Raw genomic sequence first — 24,153 nt, 5'->3', positions numbered from 1 at the left:
CTAGTGAACCTGTCCTTCACTCGAGCACAGACACTCCTCCAGCATTTCCACCCACTTTGTTTGTGACTCTTTGATCCACGGTATTCTAGTTAAAGTTACACCCATGCGCTGCAAGTTGAAACTTTGAGCATTGTTGCTCTGGGGAACCTTATACCCGTGGCGCCTTGTGCTTTTGTCCTTCCCTTTAGCAACAGAACTCTCCTATGGTCCCGGACAAAAGACTACTCACGACACCATTTTATGATCTCTGTGATGATACCGTTTCCTTCTCTCGCTCGCATGTTCCCTTCATCCGCTCACTTCACCCAAAATGGTGTCACAGAGGAGAATTTATGTGGTGCAAAGGACAAGGCGCGCTAACTGCACCCATAACCATTTCCAATCAGCACCTTTTTCTTTTCATTGTGTGCACAAGAGCCATAAAAACGAGAAGAAAAGTGTTGCCTCCAACTTGATAGACAATCAAAAAGCCTAATTTCATTTTTTTTTATCCAATTATTTCAGCGTGGACTATAATGCAAAAATGTGTATTGTGTTTGTGCTCACATATGAATGTGTGTGTGTGCTGGAGCCACACATGCATGTTAACACTAATTGAGGCAACATTAAAAAGCATTTTCTGCGACAACAATGTAATCTGGTGTATAAAAAACACTTAAAGGCGAGGGGGAAACAAACATGCCACATTAAAGTCGAGTGTAAAGCGCCGCCGTCGCCTGCATTGTCGTTGTCGTCGTCGTCGTCGTTGTGCCTCTCCAGTCTGTCTAATCACTGTGTGAGTGAAACATTCATGGTACACTAGATCAGTTCAATATTTAATTTCTCAACAAAGACTAACACGACGGAACAGATGCTCAAACTTTGTACGTTTCTCCGGAGAGCCAAAAACTCACGTTTGACGACGGCGGCGGAGGCGTGGGGGGGTGGGGGGGAGAAGCTATAGCAGACACTTTCATGATTGTGTGTGTCGACTTCTCCGCGCCTCCTCACCTATCTATGCACTCAACATATACAGTAAAATAGAAAAACAGAAATAAATAAGTGTGCGCAGTGAGTCAGTCGTTAAAGCACGGACTGAATACATCAATTGTTTACATCCAGGGGGCAGCGAGAGCTCATGTGTGCAGCCGCATTAGCGATGCGTCAAGGTTGCCCTTTTGCCTCCTTGTCACATTTCAAGTGAAAATTTGACTTGGCATGTTTACATGGGATTTCTTCATCTCCCTTTTTAAACCCCTATGGGTGCGCTGAAGGTGAGGGGGGACTAAGATTATTATCCCCCCCTCGTTTCTCCGAGGAGCTTTACTTTATGCACACCCTCACAGATGTCGACATTTGGTTAGGCGGTGTACAGAGAAGCCCCAGATTAGCCGGCACATTCAGGGAAGTCTGTTTAGCCAAAAACTTGCAGGAGCGCAAGAGCCTCCCCCACCCCCCCACCCCACCAATATCATCACCTGTGTGGAACACGTGCTCCGTCACACATCTGCATTGACGAGTTTTAAAAACACACGCGGCGATTAGCTATTCCGTCATATATTTGTAATGATTTTTACATGAATAAGGCTCCACTTGTGCAGACCTGAAGTGTAACAGATGGCGCCACTATATGTCATAATACTATAAAATCCGAGAGGAATTGACAATTGAAATCCCACCCTGGAGTTTGCCTCCTTTCGCTCCGGCATAATCTTCTCAGGATTTCAATTGCAAAGTCAAAGAGAATAGTCTCGCACACAGGGACTAGTTATCTGGGGCAAACGCGGTCTAAGGTTGACAATGCAAAGGCTGTGTTTGTGTGCATCACACTTGCTATACTGAACGTTTTCCCAGCGTGTGAGCCGCGTCCTCCCCTGAATTCTATTCCTCTTCCCACGTCCCAGTGCTGCCGTGGAAAGTAGGCCAAGCGAGCACCAGGGCGTTGCTTTTTTAAGATGATCAGTTTGTCAGTGTGCGTGTGTTTGTGTGTGTATGTGTGTGTGTGTGTGTGCTCTCACTGCTCAGGACGGCTATTCATGTGGCTTGACTCCCGTAGAACAAAGAGCAGCATTATACAATTTTGCGAGCACTTCCCCAATAGCAAGGGGGAAAAAAAAGGGAGAGGTTTTCTTTGGACAAGTGTGGATGAAACAAAAGACAGAAAAATCTGGCTTGCACTCTAATTCATTCACTTCCTCTTTTGTTGCAGCAAAAAGGTCCCTTGCCAGTAACACTCCTCTGCTGGATCACACTGTACTCCGGCACGCCGCGGATTATTTTTAGCTATTGCTGTGCAGCTTTTCACCTTGACTCTCTCCATCTTGACACCATAATTAACATTTCTGTTAATAGTAGCAGAGTTAAGGATCTTTGACTGGGAATCAAAAAACTGCGGCTGCAGCGGCAGCGGTGATAAATTGCACAGAGGAGACACCTTTTGCCGGATGAAGAAATCTGCATCTCCTTGATAATGATGATGATGATGGTGGTGGTGGTGGTGCATCTCCCTGTGGAGGGAAATTAGAGACACTGACGCAACATGTTGAAAAATGTACATTTTAATGTGACAGACTTGAGGATTGTTGCGGCGTCCTGCAGGAGGAGCAGATGTGACCAGAGGCGCAGGCATTTTTGAAATAGTGTTACGGCAGCGAAATGTTGTGTTTACTGACACATTTATGTGTCTTTATAATCATACGATAAACAGTTTTATACATGGGGAAATAAACTGTAACCTCAGTTGGTAACACTTAACATTAAATGTATGAGTTATAGGAAGACAACTTATTATTTATAGTTTGAATAAACTTAATTTATTTAGTGAAGAGAAGTCATTTATAAAGGTTTGTTCACCATTTTCTTTTTACAGTGTAGTGTAGTACTTACATGTATTAGAATCAGTCAACCTTAAATTTGCAAGATATAGGGGACACAAATTAGATATTGTGTTTATTGACTGAATTACGAATGTCAATAACTATCAATTAAATTGCCTTATACACTAGAAAAAGAAAAGGGTTGAAAAACGTGAAAGAAATTACTTGTATAAATTGGGTTGAGTCACTCTGAAGTTTATGAGTTATAGGAAGACAATGTATTACTTAAGTGTGCATCAATTTGATTTATTAAGGTCTTACCAAGTCATTAGTTAAGTATACTTAACATCAGTTGATTACACTTACGTGAATTAGGTTCAGTCAACCTAAACTAAATAAGTTGTAGGGAACAAATATAATGTTACAATAGTAAATCTTGTGTTAACTGATACAACTATATATTTAATAATCATACATTAAATAGGTGTATACACTGAAAAAAGAAAATGATAGAAAAACTTTGAACAAATTAGGTTGAGTCAACCTAAACTTAGCAAATTATAGGAAGACAATGTATTTCTTTAGTTTGAATGAACTTAATTTATTTACGTGTTACCATCTGAAGTAATTTAGGTTTTTCAAAATGTAATTTTTTTTTTTTGCAGTGCAACATCAGTCAGTTAAACATGATTTAGGTTCAGTCAACCTAAAGTTTCAAGTTATAGGGGAATTTATAGGGAAACAAATAATAATGTTCCAGTAGCAAATCCTGTATTTACTGACATGTGTATGTCAGTAAATGTGGTGTACACCACACATTAAACACTGCAAAAAGAAAATGGTTGAAAAACTTACTTCATATGCACATAACACTTAAGTACTGTCAACCTAAAGTTAGCAAGTTATAGGAAGACAACTTCTCATTTTAGTTTGAATAAACTTACCAATTGAAGTTTGTCAACCATTTTCTTTTTTACAGTGAACATCAGTTGATTACACTTACATGAATTAGGTTCTGTCAACCTAAAGTTAGTGAGTTAAAGGAAGACAACTTATGACTTTAGTGTTAACAAATGTATTTATTTAGGTGCTACCAATTTGTGTGATTGTTTTAAATGTTAGTCAACCATTTTCTTTTTTATAGTGCACTCAGCAAGTTTGTACAAATGCAATTTTTAACTGAGAAAACCATCGACCTCACTTATTTAACTAACTCTGCACCATTTGTATTTAACACTGAAGACTAGGGTAGAAAAGGGTAAAAAATGAAGTGAATTCAAACTAAAATAAGCAAGTTGTCTCCATGTAAGTGACTTATTTAAGTTTGAAGGAACCTTATTCATTTAGGTGTTGTATTTTTTTTAAGTTTGTCAACCATTTTTTTCTTTTTTGTCACTAGTTTTAAATGAAGTGTGTATGTGAAATTTAGGTGATATTAGTGACATTGAAATAAAAACATTCTATCACCTGATTGTACGAAGTGACCTTTTATATTTTATATATCAGGAGTTACCCTGTCAGCTGCCATTTTGGACCACCATGTATGTACAGTAGCCCACTATGGACAAACTTAACATCTTTTGAGGTTTGATGCTCACTGAAGGCTACACAGTTTATCCAAGGAAGAGAGGCGTGAGGTGAAGGAATATTCAACTTCAACATGAAACTTTACTTATAAATGTCGCTTTCACTATGGTTAACTAATCTGTCAGTTTCTATTGCTGTTGTTTTTGTGTCTTTTTCATACAAAGAGATGGAAAAACTGAAGTTACACTTCTGCTTCTGCTTCAGATTCACAACAATAGAAACAGAAATTATTCAAAATGTCTTTACAGGGTGATCTCACCTGGTCATGAGGACCAAAAAGGGGCCAGGTGATGGAAACTCCACCATGAATGTGAGCGGTTAAACTGGGGCTGGCAACAGCTCCATCACTGGGGTCAACACCAGGCAAATTAAAGAAGTTCTCTTCTTGAGTGCTGAGGCAGACACACACACACACACACACCAAGGTCAGAGCTGATGCCTCATGTTTTGGAGGTTGCCCAGTGCAACATGTGCCCATATCCTACTCACTGCTGATGAGATGTGTGAACCATTATTTAAAAGTCAGTTTTATTTATTTATTTATTTATTTATTCATTCATTCATTTATTTATGTATGTATTTACTTGTATTATTAATATTATTATGAGTATTATTATTATTTATTTTTAAACTCCTGAGTGGCTCAGTCCAGCTGGAATTGTGCATGCGTCAACGTGATAAGAGTCACTGATTCAGATTCAGGGCTAAAGAATTTGAACCATGAAGGGAAAAAAATATGGTACAGGTTATTATTTTTTTTTAAAGAAATAAGGAATTTTAGATAGACTGACAAAACAGTGATGGACACACTCAAGACCAGATAGAGGGGGAGGACAGGGAGAGAGGGAGAGAAGGTGTCCTGGGTATTTGGTCATGTGTATTTTGGTCCAAATTTCCAGGGGATATTTTAGATGTTAATAGCCCTGAAGTGGTCTCGGTTTCTTATTTAATTTCTCTCGCTCTTCGTTTTAAATGTAATTCGCCCACAGTCTGCGCCGCGAGGCTCTAAACCGCGCGCGCAAAAAAAAAAAAAAAAATCCCTCTTCTCATCATTTCCACGGCAGAATGGAAATGCAAATTGTGCGCGCGGGCAATGCCCTTGACGGAACTCACCACTGCACACAATTAACACGCGAGCACTCGCTCTGACACAAGTTAGTGACGAAATGTGAGGGTCACGCACACACACATATATATGTGTAGAAAAACAGTAGAGTATAAATTAATAGTAATAATAATGATAATAATAATAATCATCATAATAATAATAATAATGATGATGATAATAATAATAATAATAATAATAATAATAATACTAGTGTGGCTTGTGTGCAGGTTCCTCCGTGCATGGAGTTGTTTTTAATGTTTTAATATTAAAACATAGGTCATTTAATAATAATAATGTATTTTTTAATCTAATTTCGTGCACACAATTTCTTTTAATAACTCCTGCGAAAAAAAGAAAAAGAAAATAAGGTAGTTTAATTATTTGAGATAATTTATGTTACAAACATTAATTTATTATTATTATGTTTCGTCCGCTCGGGGGTCTGGGGGCTGTGTGTGCGCGCGTGCGTGTGTGTCTGTGTGTGTGTGTGTGTGTGTGCGTGTGTGAGGAAACAGCAGCTGCTGCCTCGCTCGCATCGACACAATCATCTCAAGTGTAACCAACGAGGGGCGCTGTCCGTCCATCAGCTCAGTAACTAGGAGCTGACACGTGTGATTGATCTCATCACTCTTGGCCATTTGTGTCCTGTGTGTGTGTATGTGTGTGTGTTTTTAACTCCTATAATTAAAGAAATTAAACAAAAATCTGTGTTTTAATGTCATATTTGAAAGTGTCAAACGTCACTGTGGGGTTTAACAGTGATGGGAAAGCAGAAGTTTGTGTATGAGTAGGCTTTTATATATATATATATATAGAGAGAGATTTTTTTTGTATTTAATAACAGAATTTAATTACATTTTTAGCCAATCAAACTGTGAAATTCAAACAAAAATAAAGCTTTATTTGGCACGTGTCCCCTGGGCTCATAGAGCAGTCCTAAAAAACATTAAAAAATATTAAAACTTCACGGAAGTTAACACTTTACTTATGTGTTACTTTAGTTGGAATTAGTTAATTTTTGCAATCAACTAATTCCCCCCTTTTTAAACAAGCAAATGGTCTAATTAAAGTGGACACTAAAAGTGCAGTGTGCAAACGTGTACAAATGCATATAAAAACTATAACATATAAAATAATAATAATAACAATAATAATATTATTACTAGTATTGTTATTATTAATATTATTGAAAAGAGGCTCCTTTAAATAAAAGAGAACAGGTTAAACAATAAAAACACCTCTTATAGAATCAAATAGATTTTTTTTCCTCCCCCCTCACATTAACATAAATAAATAATTTTTTTATAAGTTTTTTAAGGCATGAAGTAAACAATGCAGCTGCTCGAGTGGCTGTAAACAATAAGTGGGCACAGACTGCCTGTTTTGTTCCATATGGAATTTGAAATGACGCGTAACTGTAGGCGTATTTGATTAATATTTAATCGGAGGGGGGAAAAAGAAAGAAGAAGATAAGAATGATTTTTTTTTAAAGCAGAGACTCCTTCGCTGTGGCTCCCAATAACCCTCTTCCTTTTATTTATTTAGTTTTTTGTTTTGTTTTGTTTCGTCAATCAATCCATTAGGACACAATGCAGGTGAGCCGCTGATAATGAGAGTGTAAAGAAGTGCATGGATGGACAGCTGGGCAGCGGCCGGATCTGATTGACTTTGCCTTGACATCTGGGAGGCCCGCTGGCCCCTGGCACGCGCGCAGGCTGATGTCGCCATTTACATGCAAATGTAAGGAGATCATGAAGGGCCTCGCCCCGTAAATTCACACACACACACACACACACACATACACAGTGAGACACACAAACACACACACACACACTCACACACAAAGACGAGACGGGAGGTCTTTTTTTTTTTTTTTACCCAAAGTAACTGTGTGTGTACATTTGGTTTTATTTTGGTGTCACACGCGCGCGCACACGCGTCTCCAGGACTTTTGCGTCAATGTTAAGACTCCAAATCTTCCAGTCTTATTGTGAAACAGCCTCAACTGGTCATTTAATGCACTTGTTTCCCCCAAAAAAATAAAAAGTGTAACTCCAATTATTCTCCACTAAAACCTTTATTTAACCTATTTTTCTTTCTTTCTTTTTTTTAATGCTATAACACTTCACCCCACAGTGATGGAGAGAGAGAGATAGAGAGAGAGAGAGAGAGAGAGAGAGGGTGCATTTTCCACGCTGGAAAAGCCCACCACGCGCGCAGATGATCCCACAGAATGAGCTGAGACGGATTCAGTGTGTGCATCAGCATCAGCATCAGCAGCAGCATCAGTATCAGCAGCAGCAGCAGCAGCAGCAGCTGACTCCCCTCTCTCTCTCTCCCTCTCTCCCTCACTCACTGCCTCTCTGTGTCTCTCCCTCCACGTCCAGATGGCCCCTGCACACAGATTTGCATTCATTTTCCCTCTTAATATCTTCTGAAATAGCGGGGGCAGCTGCATTTGTTGTCAAATACGGTTTAAAACTCCCTTTCAGGACAGCATCGTTACCTACGTGACGGCTGCGTGCAGATCCATTTTCCCTCTCCAGTCAACAGTATCAGATCTAAGCGGATTTGTCTCCCAAAGTCTCCCTAATTTGATAATCAGATTTAAATCGCCTCGGTGCGTGTAATCAGGGGTTAAGTTCTAATAAGCGACTTGAAAACACTGAGAGGAGAAGGGAAAAAAGAGAGAGGGAATAAAGGAATAAAGTAAAATAAAGGGAAGGAGTGAGAGTTCTGTGCCATCTCGGCAGGACAGACAGAAACATGCATGTCCTTCAGGAGGCTACATGTTTACTCTTGTTTAAAAACATGTGTGTAAAATGTATAATTTGAAAAGAAAAGTTTCAAAAATAATCAACACTCTTATTTTGTGACTGGGCAATTTGGCAATAGATGGTGCCGAGGTGAAAGCAACAGCTTATAATTCACTTATCTTTGGCAGCAGCTATTAACCCTCAGCACCAGCGAGATAGATTGCTCAGGATATAGCACACATCTCTCTTCCTCGCACCCTCCACCTCCTCCTCCTCCTCCACCTCCTCATCTCCTCATCTCCTCTCTACCTCCATCCTCTCCTCCTTTTCACCACTAATGAACCGAATTGCCTGCTCGGACAGACTCGGACATGTAAGAGAAAAAAGAGGACACGGCTCTTTAATCAAATGATGAAGATGTCTCTGGTTATTTATTATTGTTATTATGAATATTATTATTATTATTATTATCATTATTATATTTAGTTAATCTAATACAAATAAACACACACACAAGCTGACTCAAAGTTTGTTTAATGGCGTGATATTTTTTTGTTTAAAAAAATAATAAAAGGGGTCATGATGGTGAGGATGATGATGATGATGATGTAAATGAAACATAACATGACTTTGAAGGGCGCGTGGATCAAGAGATGATCCACGCGCACGCAACAAAAAACAAAACAAGTGGAAGTCAATTTATCTCCAACAAAACGATGGGGGGGGAAAGTTGCGGATTAAATCCACATAAATCAGACGCGTCATTTCAATTAGAGTTAAAATAATATTTACATTTGTGTGAATTATATTCTATAAACTTGATTGGAATATGATTTATGGCCTGCAGAGATGCAAACAACCTCACTCCACTTATGCTATTATTACTAATAATGACACATTTAATCGAATAACACGCACAGTACTTTTAATTTCCAGCTAATATAATAATAAGATACTTAGTGCAGCCGAATTCAATTCAATCACATATTATATATATTTTTTTATTTTATTTTATTATAATTTTATATTTAAATTCATATTTTTTTTCTTCCCTTGTATGGTTTAAAAAATTCAAACTCACCATATTTTATGGCCTAAGCAAGAGGAGAAAGTGGAGCGTTTCTCGTGTCTGGTTCTACTGAAGCGCTCGCTCGAGCCTCCGCTGCCGGTTGCCTTGCGCCCGCGCGCCTCCCCTCCCGCGCGCCCGCGCGCCTGCCTCCCCGCCTGCCTCGCCTGCACAGGAACCGTCACACCTCCAAATATGGTCAAAGCCCCGCCCCTTGCCGCGTCACTCTCTGACAGCGCCTCTCCCGTGGGTTTAGAGTTTTGGCTCCCGGGAAAGATTTCAGTCCTCGGGGAAAGAGGGCTTAGTTTTGCATGTTCCCATCCATCGTGCGCGACGCGAACGGGGCCCCTTCTCCACATCTCCTGTGTACCAGCAACAAACCTCCACTGGTGATCAGCCTTCACGCGTGTTTGTCTTGTGTGGTGCTGGAGAAGCAGCAGCAGCAGCAGCAGCAGCTTGAGCCTCAGCAGCAGTAACAGTAATAGTAGCAGCACCTTTTTCTCCAGGAGTGCAGGGGTTTGACTTGTTTTTTTCCTTTTTTTTCCTCCTTCTTCCCTTTTTCCTCCTCTTCTTCTAATTCAACAAGAAGTCCTGAAGGTTTTGGACGCGTGTGCTTCAGGGATGTGGGCACTTTGAGAGCATCAGCATCAGCAGCAGGAGCAGCAGCAGCAGCAGGAGCAGGAGCCAGGATCAGGAGCAGCAGCCGCCGCCACCAAAACACACCAGAACCATCGATTTATTTTCCCTGTGAAGATTCACAAGAAACAACAAAAAAAGGACAAGAACGAGAAAGAAGAAGAAGAAAGAGGAACAATTGCAACACACATACAGAGAGCGAGAAAGAGAGAGAGAGAAACAGAGAGAAACAGAGAGAGAGAGAGAGAGAGAGAGTTGAATTCACTTTTCCAGTGTGTGGATACATGCGCTCTAACTAAGTGCAGCACTTTGAGAATTGCTCACATCGGACGGACTGAAGAGGAAGAGCAGACCTGTGTGTGGACCGGGACTTTTCGGGCAGAGCAAAAAACACACAAAAACCCTGAAGGATAACACACACTTTTACTTAGAATAACACGCACGCATACACGCGCGCACATACATAGACACGCATACACGCGCGGACGCTTGGACCTTTTTATTTTTCCCTCCCCACAACACACACACTCACACATATACAAACACAAACACACACAAACACACTACCACTAATAATTTTTCGCAGGAGGCTCAAATGTTTGGGATTCAGGAAACTATACCGCGCGGTGGGACGACGATGAAGGAGGAACCGCTGGGTGGACTGAACTCAGTCCGCTCCTGGATGCACACAGCTGGGGTGGTGGACGCAAACACAGCCGCGCAAAGGTAAAAAAAAAAAAATAACCAGACAAAAAACAAACAAAAAATCAGCGCATTAGATTGTTGTTTTTCCCCCCTTTTCTTGCCTTCATCATATCGACCCCTCAATCCCCTGAATGCCCTGTATCAATTACAATCTCCCAATAAAGTGCCCCCCCTCCGGCTTTATCCACCCCCCCCAGCCACCCTCTTCTTTCATTACACCAGATTAGCCATTATTGTGACAAATCAAGAAATCTTTTTTCCCATGAACCCTCATCATCACCACCATCCTCCTGCTGTAGTGTATTTACCCCCCCGCCCCCCAACACACACTGACAGAGCCACACACACACACTGCTCCGGTGGTGTCCGGTGTTCTGTAACCGACATGGTGTCTTGTTTTCTCCCCGCAGTGGTGTCGGCTTGGCGCGGGCACATTATGAAAAGCAGCCCCCTTCCAACCTCAGAAAATCCAATTTTTTCCATTTCGTGCTGGCGCTGTATGACAGACAGGGTCAGCCCGTGGAGATCGAGAGGACAGCGTTTGTGGACTTTGTGGAGAAGGAAAAAGTAAGATTTTATTCGTAGGTTTAAAAATAAAATAAAAATGAAAGCATCAATATTAGCAGTCACGTGTCATATCGATTTCCCCCTCTCGTTCCCTTCATGACAAGCTGTTTCCCCTCTTACACACTCACACATAAAATTATTATTATACTATTTTTCGCACACACACCCATACATATAAGAACACGTGGTGAAATGAATGAATGAATGAATGGATGGATGAATTTCCACAAACACTGTTTCTTTTTTCTTATTTATCTCCAGGAGCCAACCAGTGAAAAAACTAACAATGGGATTCATTACAAACTACAGTTATTGTACAGCAACGGTGAGTCCAAAACCGCCACTAAAAACACCCCATAATAACAATAATAATTACTATAAATATCTATATTTTACATACATTTGTTCTGATGAACTTTTTTGCTGAGAGTGTTTTTATTTTTGTAAAAAAATGTGCTTCAAAATTCACTGGTGTGTGTTTTGGTTTTGTTATTATTTATTTTTTTCTTCTTCTCCCCAGGCGTCAGAACAGAACAGGATCTTTACATACGGTTAATCGATTCCATGACGAAGCAGGTAAGCTGCTCTTTTTAAATCTACACACACTCTCACACACAGTGCTCACGTGCATGCTGCAAAAAAAAAAACATAAAAAAAAAACAAATGCGAGAGGAAATTACAATTGTGCAAAGTGACAAATCTTGAAATTCCAACAAATAAATATGCATGTGAACATGCAGCGGTGGCACTGCAATAAAACAAATAATAATAATTATTATAATAAACAAAAATCAAATTAGCGGTGTAATAATAAGAAGAGACAGCTCCAAAGTCAATTTTAAAACCTGATTTCAAATTTAAAACAGCACGTGCACGTGGTGATTTTTGTGTCTGCATGCAGAGATGATTTTATTTAAGAATAATGAGCAAAAGAGGTAGATTAAAATCTAAATATTAACATATTTTATTTTAATGTTATAAATGCAATTATTATTAAATGATGTAAATAATACCATTATTATTATTATTATTATTATTATTATAAAGGGAATAAAGTCAGACGTGCCCTTATGGTATGTTTTGTCACATTAAATTGAGATTAACGCTTTATTTCATCCTCTTTATTAAATATATAAAATATGTATCAGATATATACTTATACATGATCATCATTGTTATTATCCGTGTGTCCTGACTGAATAGAGCCGTGAAGGCTGCCACGGTCACAGACAAACATTCCTGCGCGAATGATCCGAGTCAATGATGCAGAACAAGCAATTTATGGATTTCTGTTGCTACAGCTGCAAATGGCCACATAAATCAAAGCAATATAGATAATCGCTCGGCTCCCAGAATAAATAAATAAATAAATATAAAAGGAAGGAGGAAAAAAAAGAAAGAAAGAAAAAGAAACATACACACATGAGGTCAAGTATAAAGTGTTTTAGGAAACAAATCAGAGAAGAGAAGAGAAAGTGACCTGGTTCACATGTGTCACTCTTTCATATTCGCCTTAAAAATTGTGTAATTTTATCATGTATTTAAGGCTGTAAAATCACAATTTGCTACATCTTTCTAAATAATAATAATAATTATTATTATTTATTACTATTATTATTGTTATTATTCCGCCTGTATTTTCCTTTGCAATTGGTGCCGGTTGAGTGTATGCGAGGGAGTCAAGAGTAAATCCTTAGAAATGGGATGAAGAAGAAGGAAGAAGGAAAGGAGAGGGGAAGGGAAGGAGAGGAGAGGAGAGGAGAGAGGAGAGGAGAGGAGAGGAGGGAGGGAGGGATCGAGGGAAGGGAAGAGCGGCAGAACTGATAGCTCCACGCCATCTGTTTCAGCCAATGCTCAAAAATTACTCAACCGTACCGCCAGACACCGCTTTTTATCCACAGAAAGATCATTGTTAGCGGCTCAAAATAAACAACAGATTGCCCATTAACACTTTCCCCCAAATATCCCCAGATTATAAGCATATTGATGACACTTCTATTGGATCTCTCCTTATGAAAATCCCTCTTTTCTCTGTGTGTCTCACTGAGCCACAGGATATTATGCAGATTAATAAAAAGGGGAAGAGGAAAAAAAAATACAATTTATAATAATGTATACTGATTTGTATTATTATTATCATTATTATTTAAAACAAAAATAATGGCAATAAATATCAATATTGTTGGGATTTCTGCTGACACTTTAAGTGAAGTGATACTGCCAGTGTTGTGATGTTGTGCTTGTGTGATTTATCTTTGGTGAGTTTTCAGCAGCAGCTGCTGTGATTATTTGTGATTTTAAACACGTGTTTACTCACTTTTAATCCCACAAATCTCTCTTCTTCTCAAAAGGCCATAATCTATGAGGGCCAGGACAAGAATCCAGAAATGTGCAGAGTTCTCCTCACCCACGAAATCATGTGCAGGTAAATTCCATTATACCACTTCCACTACTACTACTACTACTACTACTACTACTGTTATTTATTTATTTATTTATTTAGTCATCATGGCTGTTTATTTTCCTGTGATTATTTCTGGCAGAAAATGACATGATGCAGTAATCCAGACTACACACACACACACACACACACACTGAGCATGGCTGTCATGGCCAACTTTTGATATGCTGTGATTCAACTTTGATATGAACATGAATGTGACAGTGAGAATGAACTGACTGTCTCCTCCAGTGAGAGAGGAGGGGAGAGGACACACACACACACACACACACACACACGCTGCACATGTATAATAAACAGCCAGTGACACGCTACATAACTTATGGTTTTCCTTATTTATTTTCATACATTTGAAGAGCTGTGTGTCATCACTTGCAGCTGCCACGTACAATGTGCTGCCTGCTAAGTTATGCGCACACAGACACTCCAACGCCATGTATCACTTCTTCTCTCTTTTGCCTTCTTCTTCTCCTCCTCCTCCTCCTCTTCCTCACAGCACAGAGAAGTCATGCACTTCTCGGGCTGATCCCACCTGTCAACAATGATCAGCGGGGCCTTTTAGCGTCATTTAACCACATAAATCTCAACCTCTCATATTGCCTCTTGCCATTCAGCGGTGTCATTGATACTAAAAAAAGAAAAGGGGGTGGTGGTGGTGGTGGAGGGAAACGCCTTTTGTTGTTATTGTGGAGCTCAGCATGAAGCTTTGTTGAACATTGAATTCGGATACTGTCGGTTAACCTCTCCTTTGTTGCACCGGTTGCATTGTTCAAGTCACTGTGGCTGCAAGTGCAAGCATGAGAGAGACAGAGAGAGACAGAGAGAGAGAGAGAGAGAGAGAGCTGAGAATGATTTGTCCTCCTCTTCTCCTCCTCGTCTCCATGCATAAACTCATCACTCACGCTCAATTTATACATGCATCCATCACTTATTTGTGACACGGTGAATATGCTCGAGCTCTAGAGGTAATATATTTTTTTTCCCTTAGTCAAGAGGAAGTGTGTGTGTTTTTTTGAGTGAAGAACTATAAGTAGATATACACAATAAGAGCTGCTATAATAAGAATAATGACTTAATCTTATCTGTGTTTTTTGTGCAGCTCCTTAGCCATAAAACACATCTTTTATTATTATTATTCTTGTTATTATTATTATTATTATTATTATGCTGGAGAGTCATGTAAATCAGACCTGTTTTTAACAAGCGTGTGCTTGACTGACAGTACCATATGGCATAAATCCATCTCACTCACATGTGTTTATATGTTTTCATTTCACATAAAGGCTGTGGTGGTGGTGGTGGGGGGGCGGGGTTATATATATATATATATATATATATACATATATATGTATATATTTTTTTTTGCATTCAAGTTCCAATCAAAGAAATGAGAGAAATCAGCCACAGCCTCTATATGGGGGGCAGGAGATGGTTGAAACATGTGCTGGAAGATAGATTAGTGCTTTTGAGGCCATAATTGATAAATGCCCCGCAGAAATATTGGTTGAGGGTGGCACCTTGCATCTCCCTCAGAAATAGCAGCTTGGCAATTAGAGGTAAACAAAAGCTGAAGCTGTGAAAAGTGACTCCCCTGCCTCCTGGCCCAATCCCCACTCCCCTCCCCTCCAACGCTAAGCCAAACAACACAACATGTTGTTTTCCAGCGTTTTTATCAGCCATCAGCATCAATGGAAATGGGTGAGATTTTTTTTTTTTTTTTTTTTTTGAGTGAAGGAAGTCTCGTGGTAATTTTGTTTCCCGGTTATCAAAAACCACTCCAAGGCTCCACTCCATCAATGTTCTTTATTTATTTAAAATAATTCTCACTCATGATTGTCCTGTGTTTCCCTCTCTCTCTCTCTCTCTCCTGCAGCCGATGCTGTGACAAGAAAAGCTGTGGAAACAGGAACGAGACTCCGTCAGACCCTGTGATCATCGACAGGTAGGCCCCTCCATGTTTGTGAGCGCGGGATGAAACTCTCGCCCCTCAGTTTGGGCATCCCCCACAGAGTCAGTGTGGGAACCTTGGGGTCGAATGAGTGTGTGTGTGTGTGAGTGGCTGAGGGGCGTCGTTCCCAGGTACCTGTGCAACCGAGGGGCGGTCGCCACCTGGACAGGGTTTGTTCAGTCACAGGTGGCTCCATCACTGGAGGCTCATGCTGGGAATACTCCTAATTAGCTTCGGCAACTTCACATTTTCTTGGCTGGCTTCCTGCCTTTGTTTACGACGAGTGATGCTCGCACTGTCAATAGTTGTTTTCCATCGACTGCTTCCCCCCCCCCCTGCCCGCCCGCCTCCTTCCTCTCCAGTTAGCTGCGAGCGAGCTAGGCGAAGGTGCCGTTAAAGTTTTTCGCTTTTAGCGAAAGCGGGAGTGTGTGTGTGTGTGTGTGGGGGGGGGCTAAACATTTTTATGTCTGCTGTTTTGTTCTGCAACCTCCAGGAAACTTACATCTGCCACATTTATATTGGGCCTTCATTGCTTCCTTAAAGAGGGAGAATGGATGGTTTCCTTTCAGGCATCGACGTTTCTTTCCTCCCGCTCACACTGTGAAACTATATGACCAGGTCAGACTGAATATATGTAGGTGTGTGTGTGTGTGTGTGTGTGTGTGTGGTGGATATAGGGGCAAGGCAGGGGGTTTGGCTTGAGCCGCGATCTCAATGTAACTCTCACCACGTAGTCGGCGGAGACAGCAATGCTAATGTTTGACTAGCCGGAATCACTGTTTGCTTAGTGGAGAATGCCTGGTATCTGACAGAGGGGACAACTCTCTTATTAGTAATCAAATAGGGCTGAGCAGTTGTTGCTGCCACTCCACTCCAGCGGCTTCTCATGCATCAGGAAGTAGGAGCCGGCTGCCCCGGGAGCCTGGATGGATTACCAGAGCTACTGCTGTCTGAAGTCAAACCCACACACACACACACACACACACATGCAGATACACACGCTCACACACACACAGAGACATGCAGACAGACTGACACACACATGCATGCATGAAACACCTCCTTACACGCTTGCATGCTGCTCGTATATTGTTGCTGCTGCTGCTGCTATCACAGTCGCAGCATGTAGCAGGGAAAGTAGCTGTTATCTGGTGCAGGAATAATTTAATAATAATGATGATAATTCACTGTGTGCACACCTTCGACTTTAAGACGTGAGTGTGCACAATTAACTTTGTCCTCAACTTTCAAAACTTTAATTATTTGACATTTAATCGAGATTTATTATTTTTTTTTAACCCTAATCCAGTGCCAAGTGGATTTCTTAATTCCTGCCACGCCAGGTGCCGTTTGTTAGTTTTACAGTGACACAAACTTGAGATGTCTACACTCAACCCTCACTTCCGCTGCTTTCATGTTTGGGCTTTGTGCCTCCTCCGCCGCTCGGAGAGTTTCGCACACACCATTCTTCTCCAATCTCGCCGGACAAAAAACACGTAACATAAGAGAAGGGAGAAGGGAAAAAAAATTGAATGCACTGAGAATTAAAGTGGAAGAAGAAGAGAGGAGAAGAGGGGTGGGAAAATAAAAAGGACGAAACAACAGGGACGAGAGGAGCGGATGGATATTGTAAGCTCAACTGGCTCAGGGAGGGCTCGGATTTTCATTGTGATGTGTCTGAATAGGAGTGGAGTATCCCTTTCCTTGCACAATGAGCGGCTCTGTTGAAACACAAAAGCATATGTTCCTCATTAGACCCTCCCATTGTCTCCATGTCGTAACTATGAGCCCCGTCAGCTCACCCTAACAGACCCACACAGGTTCCCAGTCCGCTGAGTGGGGGCGCCTGCCTGCGAAAAGGTTGCAGAGTTTTGTTTTTTACCATGAGAGAGAGTTTCTCCAAGAATATTTACAGCAATTACTTGACCGCCGTGCACATGGGCAAGCTCTTAGTTAAAGCTTCCATGTTTTACAGCCGTGCCTGTTACATCTGTCATTTTCTCATGCACATCATTACAGGCACCTGTGCTGCTGCTGCTGCTGCTGCTGCTGCTGCTGCTGCTGCTGCTGCTGCTGGCAGAAACTGATTATTTCCAATTGAGTAGAACATAGTTGAGTGACATAAACCTAGAGGAGAGGTTTGATTGTTGAATCAGCCATGTCTCATCTGTCTACAATTACAGTACGAGGAGGAGAGAGAGAGAGGGAGAGAAAAAAAAAAGAAAAGCAAGGCAGCCCGGCGAGCACTGCCACATTTCCTGGAGAAACAGTAGCATCGTGGTCGAGGAACCTTAAGAAACAGATTTGGGAGTGAATCATTGATGGCGCTCATTCGCTGTAACATTTTCCCAGATGGTAGGAGGGGAGAGCGCACACACACACACACACACACACACACACACACAGCTAGCTGGCATCTAGCGAGACATTAACTGGCGTTCCCATGGATCTGGCATATCCAACGGAGTTTGGGAAACTTATCATTCCAAATGTGTCCTATTTTCCTGCGGTCAAGCCAGACATCTGTTTACCCTATTTTCTCTCAGAGTTCTGATACAGATTTTTCACTCAGATTTTTTTTTTTTTTTTAAAAAGAGGAAGGATTCTGTTTTTTTTATATAAAAAGAGAGATAGAGGGAGAGAGGGGGGAGAAAGTTGGTTAGATATAGGCCCAGCAGCTGTCACAAAGTTTCAGCACTGCTTGGTCTTTAAATATTTCAACACTTACATTTGATGTCCCTGAATTATTCATGTGCTCATTTTGGAAGACGAAAAAGAGCTCTATTTTGTGTTGCATTTGCTTTTATATATGTTTTGACTCCAATGTCTTCATGTTCACGTGTGTTTTATTCTATTTTACTTAGAGGAAAGAAAGAAATATCGCGTTCAATAGCTGCCGTTTTTCCCCCTCTTCTCCCTCCGCATCTAAGTTGATAAAAACGTCAGCCTGTTGCTGCTCACATTAAAATAAAATGGAAGCTGTAATTTTTTTTTTCTGCCTTTTTTTGCGACTAATTCCTGCTCCGTCGCTATGACCGCAGCACTTTTGCAGCTCGGTGTAATCACCTCTCCCTCGTAAATCCAGCAGTGCTACAGATGTCACATTTATAACTTAATGGTGCCTTAAAGTAAGTGGGAGTGTAGGTTTATTCAGTTGGTAATTTGAGTCTTTTAGTAATGAGGTACCGATATCTGATTAGATGTTAGATGTTGGATTTTTTTTTCCCACCCATTTACAGTGCATGTAGTGTAGAGTCAAACATAACTCAATTTCTGACGACTCTCTCTGCGTCTGCGATCTGTCTCCGCTCTCTTGCATATTGACTCTGTCTCCTCTCGTGTGAAAGATTAGATACATTGTTCTGGCTCACGCATGGATTTTGTAATAAGACGGCCCACCTCCTCCCCCCCGCCCGCCCCCCCGGTGTTGTTGAAATGACTCAATGGGTTCAAAGGTGACACAATTTACCCAAGTGTGGTTTTATATATGTGGTTTAATTGTGAATTTAACGCATATGTTGATACACTTGTAACGCGTTGTGTCAATTTTCCGAGCGGATCTAAACGTGTCAGCTCCGTTTATTCCGGCCGCCGCGGCCGCTCCCTTTCACTTCCTGTCACAAAGGTCAAAGAGCGCTGACCTTTTGGAGTGCAGCCCAGCCACTGAATAATTCATGGCATTGACTTGTTTTTTTTTCTCTCCCTCCTCCTCCTCCTCCTCCTCCTCCCCCCCGCCTCCTCTTACTTTATTTTTTTGGTCAGCACACATGGTTGTGCTGTGGGAGGCTTTTATTCATTTATCTCATTTATAAAAAAAAAAGAAAAAAAAAAAAGCGGAGGCCTCGCCGCACCTGTTCGTGTGTTAATGCAATTAAAATTTGGCCTAATGTAAATTTTGCTTAGCTTTCCGTTGTGTCGCTCATTAGCGCGCCTGTATTTTCCAAACGACCGTGCGTTATCGTTCATTTGTGGAACACCTACGAGGTCATTTCCCAGAGTGCACTTGACTTGTTGTCAAGTTGTTTACCAGAAACAAAAGGGCTCGCCGCCTTAGAACGCCACACACACACACACACACTCACACACAGACACTCGTGGCTCCCCCGGCCTTCTAAGAAACAAATCGGAAAATTTGTGCGCTCCCATCTGGTTTTTGCAAAAGCGTGATTACCTCCAAAAGCTGAACAAATGCCAGTATTTATAAGGTCAGCCCTTTATGTGGAAATGTGATGTAAATGAGAATCAGTGAAAGGGGACATTAAACAAAATTAAATTCATTGTCTCCTTTAATGTCATTTACATTTTTGGCTAAGCCCCGGACTGTCAGGGAGGATTTCTGAGACCATTTTAATTGCACATCAGCACATGGGAAAGAGAGAGGCTGTGTGTGTGTGTGTGTGTGTGTGTGTGTTTCCACGGGAGCCGCTCGTCTTGATAACCTGTGAAGAGAAGTCTGTTTATGAAGCACCTAAATGACATGTTTTCACTGCATCTGTAGAGAGAGGCAATTAAGATGGCACTCAGTAGGTAGTGTTAATCTAGCATTGTGCTCCCACCATTCATAATGAAAATGATGCAGTGGATGGGGCCACTGTTGTTGTGATTGAGAGTTGATTGCTGCAGGTGTTACTGCTTCTTTTCTTTTTTTTTTTGTTCCTGTACGTATATTATAGAGCTGTGGGACCTGCGCTGCTATGTTTTTCCAGGGTGTTTTAAAGTGAGTCAATTAATTTGAAGCCAAATAGTAACTTGAATAGGAAACGTCCCCCCCCCCCCATCGCCCCCCCACCCCTTGCCTCCTTCAGTGCATTCACTCATGCATGAACATTTTTTGTTGCTTAACAATTTATCAAATGTGGTGTTTAACTTATGGCTGCTTGGTGTAATTCATGTGACAGATGTTGAGCTTTTGACGCCCATTGAGAAATCGTGCATTGGTGGTGGTGGTTGTGGTGGTGGGTGGTGTTGGGGGGGGGGGAGAATAAACTGGCCACCCCTGCCTAAATCGACATGATGTTTGAGTGAAGCCTGTCTCCTCCCGAGCCAGAGTAGGAAGAGCAGGAAGTGTTGAGAGCGAAAGCTGTACTTGGCAGCTCTCCGTTGGCTTGCACTTGCTGAAAAATGAAACCCAGACCCTCTCTGCAGCCCCAGAGCCAGAAACCTTCCTTCCCACTGCTCCAACATCCAGGATTGGGTAATACTGTTCACTAAGCAAAACATTACCTCAAATTATTCTCGCCCTGTTTTTCTATTCCCTCCTCCCTCGTGTCAGTTTTTATCGCAGTTTGTAAATGTCAGGACGCCGCACAAAGACGCACGAGTATAAATGATATTTTCCAAATTATGCTCACATGTTTGGGTTCACATGAGTGGCGGCTGAACGTAACGTGGTGCCTGACGCTCCCGGGGGAGACCCACCTCACTGGGGTAGGATTCCCCAGTGGCATCAGCTAATGGCAAGACTTGACAACAGCAGAGAAGCCGGGGGTGTTGTGTTTTACTAGCGCTGAGCAGGGGTGATGACTTTAACATGTGTGCAGAGGAAGACGGAGAGATGTTTGTGTGTTTCTGCGCGCGTGCACACTCCTGCATGTGTGTGTGTGTGTGTGTGTGTGTGTGTGTGTGTGTGTGCGTGCTATGCTAAAGAGAGAGGTGTGCAGTACGAAAGAGTGGCGCGGGCCAACAGAGCGACGGATTCGGCTCCAGCTTGACGGCAGTGAAAGACGAAACATGGTTCCACATGTGTTGAGAAAGAGCAGTCCATCTGTCCATGGAGACAACCCCCTCCTCCCCTCCCCTCCCCTCCCCCCCTTCTCTTTCCCTCTTTCCTTCTCTTCCTTTCCTCTCTCTCTCCCCCCCCCTGCTCTTTTACTCCCTTGGTTCACTGCTGACAGAAACAAGGCCAGAGCAGGGGTGATGGGATGAATGCTGGGCCAAAAGCAACACTGGACCTTGTATACACACACACTGACACACACACACACACACACACACATGCCACAGAGAAGTAAGCTAATGTTATCAAATCTGTGTCGTTAAAGCCGCTCCGTCCTCGCCGACTCTCGCGTTAATGTGACTGAAATGTGGCGACGCCAGTGATTTATTTCGATGTTTTGCGTAAAAAGAGCTATTTTCACTCACACACACGCAGAGCCAACGCGCAAGCAGGGATAAAACACTACATTATTGAGATTAAATCTGAGGTAAATAAAACATGCCAGTCTCTTGTCAAATATTTAACAGCTCTCTTTTATAATTAAACTTTGTAGCCCGTTTCTTTTTTTTTTTTTTGAAGACACTGTTTGGTTTCCTGGAGCGACGATGACGCAAGAGCTTTGTCAAACAGCTCCTGATTTCTGTGAATCACATTCAGGTCACTCAGATGTATGTTTTTTTTTTTCCTCTTCCCTTCCCTACTCTGAAAAAGGGTCTCCTTTCTTTCTCTTGGCATGTTCTCGCTCCCATTCAATCCTTATTAGGTTTCCCCTAATTGTCAAACAAACTGTTGGGTCAACCTCAGTCGTATCTGGCCGTAAAACAGCACATTAGGCCCTGGTGAGGGATATATGTGGTATTTCATCGGAGACGGAGTAATGCTGGGGTTTTATGGTTAAGTACCAGTTCACGCCCACGCCATTTGTTTCGCATTAGAGTGGAGGTTTTGTAAATCAGATCAATATGTTCGCTGAGATGTGATTCCTTGTCGGGATCTCCCGAGTCGTTCCTTCCTCAAGTATTTTTCTTAGGGGACTGGTTGTCGATGCTCACTCCTCCACTCACCCTTCCCCATCCCTTTCCCTTTTTTTTTTTCCCCCCCCCCACTACTGTCAAGTCCCTCCCCCCCCCTCCACCTCTACCTCAATCTATTTCCATTTTCTGAATGTAGCAATTTGTAGTGTGACACGGGCAAGATTAGGACGGGGAAGCACAGTCTGAAGATTTCATCGGACATGGTGCTGCTCCCGCTGGTGTGAGGTCACAGGACAAAGATGCAGGAACTCGGGGAGAGGGTCATCAGTTACCTCGGGGAAACGAGCTGGTCTGCTGGCTGCTCCGTTGGCCCCAGGGGTGCCCGGGATGTATCGGACGAGAAGCCCCAGAGAAAGAGCCCTGAACCAGTGTCATTTATTAAAAGTGACAAGTTATTTCTAACTATAGCTCCGTTTTTATTGTTTTACAATGCTGTCATTTGGAACAGTGGCCCTCTGTTGTGGCATCACAAACAAGTGATGAATGATGGAGGTGACCTCCTTTTTTTTTATATTATTGTTTAACATATACGTTGTTTTTTTTGACGTTGCATTAAACAAACGTGCGAGTTTTATAAAGATAACCGTGATAAAAAAAAGAAAAAAAAGAAAAAGAAAAGAAATATTCCAGCACTTTTCTCCGGGACATTTGTTCAGTAAATTAACAACAGCTTTACAGTACGAATGTGGAGCTGACCTCGGCATAATCAGTTCCAGAAGTTCCACAGAACATGACCACACTGTGGTGCATGTAGACAGCGGAGCTTCAGCGTCTGTTTTTTCAATGTTTATGTTGGTCGGGGCTTTTTTCACTCTGGAGGAAAAAGAACACGGGAGTCATGCTAATATTAGAGTTTTATTCAATGTTTGACCATTGCTCTTCATCGAGGGTCACCGAGGCTCTCTGTTCCCCGCCCCCCCCCCCCACCTCCTCTTTTTTATTTTTTACTGCCTGCCCCAACTGCGTTAATGATATATGACAGAAATTTCCTTGTGCTGGTTCAGTGGCAAGAAAGGTCCTGGCTAGTCTATATCAATCCATCTGACTTATGTTCCCATGTCTTAAATTACCGCTTGATGGAAACCTGCTGTGGGCTTCTTTTGCCAATTGAAATCAGATCTCCTCCACAGCCTGGTGTGATATTGATCCATATTCAACACCCAGGCTGCAGATCGATCAGTATTGATTTACAATAAAAAACACTCCTCTGCTTGTTCAGCACTGCGGTCGATACTTTAAAGCAAAAGGAGGGGAAAAAAAATTAAAAAAGGAGAAGAAGGAGGAAGAAAAATAAAGGATTTTTCTCCATCTTCTTCTGTGTGTGTGTGTGTTTTGAAACCACACAGTGACCAGCAGCTGCAATATATAAAAGTGTGAGGCGATGCTTTCGTTTCATTAGAGCACTGTGAGTTTAAGTGACCGAGCCTTGACCACACCGGCGAGCGACCGGCGACCACGTCCGCAGTGAGCAATGATCCTCGGCCGCCATGTGAGACAAACCAATAAAAATGGTTTAACGGGATGACACTTCTATAAGGACTCATTTATTGAAGGAGGTGTGTCTGTTTCGGAATTAGTGGCACATCTGCACGGCAACGGGGAGCACTAAAGCTGTCATATCAAATCTGTCCGCGAATTGAAATGAAACGCTAAAGTGGCGGATCAAGCCCGGGCACTTTAGCTTGATTTCGCCTGCGTTAACTCAATGACACGACTTCCTGTGTTTTTGATATTAATTTGTGTCTCAGGCTCACACACACACACACACACACAC

The 24,153-nt window shown here is 41.9% G+C and overlaps 2 protein-coding genes across 2 annotated transcripts; one reads left to right on the top strand and one right to left on the bottom strand.

Moving 5' to 3' along the window:
• Window positions 1–9,671, bottom strand: LOC131474348 (transcription factor GATA-6-like). Its single transcript, XM_058652162.1, has 3 exons — window positions 9,328–9,671; window positions 2,285–2,486; window positions 1–201 (listed from the first exon to the last, which is right to left on the bottom strand). The coding sequence occupies exons 1-3, from the start codon at window positions 9,669–9,671 to the stop codon at window positions 1–3; spliced, it is 747 nt and encodes a 248-aa protein (XP_058508145.1).
• LOC131473992 (transcription factor COE3-like) lies at window positions 9,647–15,644 on the top strand. Its single transcript, XM_058651680.1, has 6 exons — window positions 9,647–10,674; window positions 11,064–11,220; window positions 11,482–11,545; window positions 11,741–11,796; window positions 13,572–13,645; window positions 15,555–15,644. Exons 1-6 carry the CDS (start codon window positions 10,544–10,546, stop codon window positions 15,625–15,627), a joined length of 555 nt encoding a protein of 184 aa, XP_058507663.1. The 5' UTR covers window positions 9,647–10,543; the 3' UTR covers window positions 15,628–15,644.
• The last annotated feature ends 8,509 nt before the right edge of the window (window positions 15,645–24,153 follow it).

The sequence above is a fragment of the Solea solea genome, chromosome 15 (assembly GCF_958295425.1).
Source record: "Solea solea chromosome 15, fSolSol10.1, whole genome shotgun sequence".
NCBI classification, from domain to species: domain Eukaryota; kingdom Metazoa; phylum Chordata; class Actinopteri; order Pleuronectiformes; family Soleidae; genus Solea; species Solea solea.
Note: the sequence above shows the minus strand (reverse complement) of the source record. Positions and strands in the feature narration are given on the sequence as shown.

What these genes read in the sequence shown, in the direction of transcription:
- LOC131474348 (XM_058652162.1), bottom strand. Translation starts at nt 9,671, where the DNA reads ATGTGGAGAAGGGGCCCCGTTCGCGTCGCGCACGATGGATGGGAACAT. An exon ending in TGCTTAGGCCATAAAATATG is followed by an intron (nt 2,487 to 9,327) that starts GTGAGTTTGAAT and finishes TTCCCTCCACAG; the next exon opens with GGAGATGCACCACCACCACC. An exon ending in TCAAGATGGAGAGAGTCAAG is followed by an intron (nt 202 to 2,284) that starts GTGAAAAGCTGC and finishes CCGGGACCATAG; the next exon opens with GAGAGTTCTGTTGCTAAAGG.
- LOC131473992 (XM_058651680.1), top strand. Translation starts at nt 10,544, where the DNA reads ATGTTTGGGATTCAGGAAACTATACCGCGCGGTGGGACGACGATGAAG. An exon ending in GCAAACACAGCCGCGCAAAG is followed by an intron (nt 10,675 to 11,063) that starts GTAAAAAAAAAA and finishes TTCTCCCCGCAG; the next exon opens with TGGTGTCGGCTTGGCGCGGG. An exon ending in TCGATTCCATGACGAAGCAG is followed by an intron (nt 11,797 to 13,571) that starts GTAAGCTGCTCT and finishes TCTTCTCAAAAG; the next exon opens with GCCATAATCTATGAGGGCCA.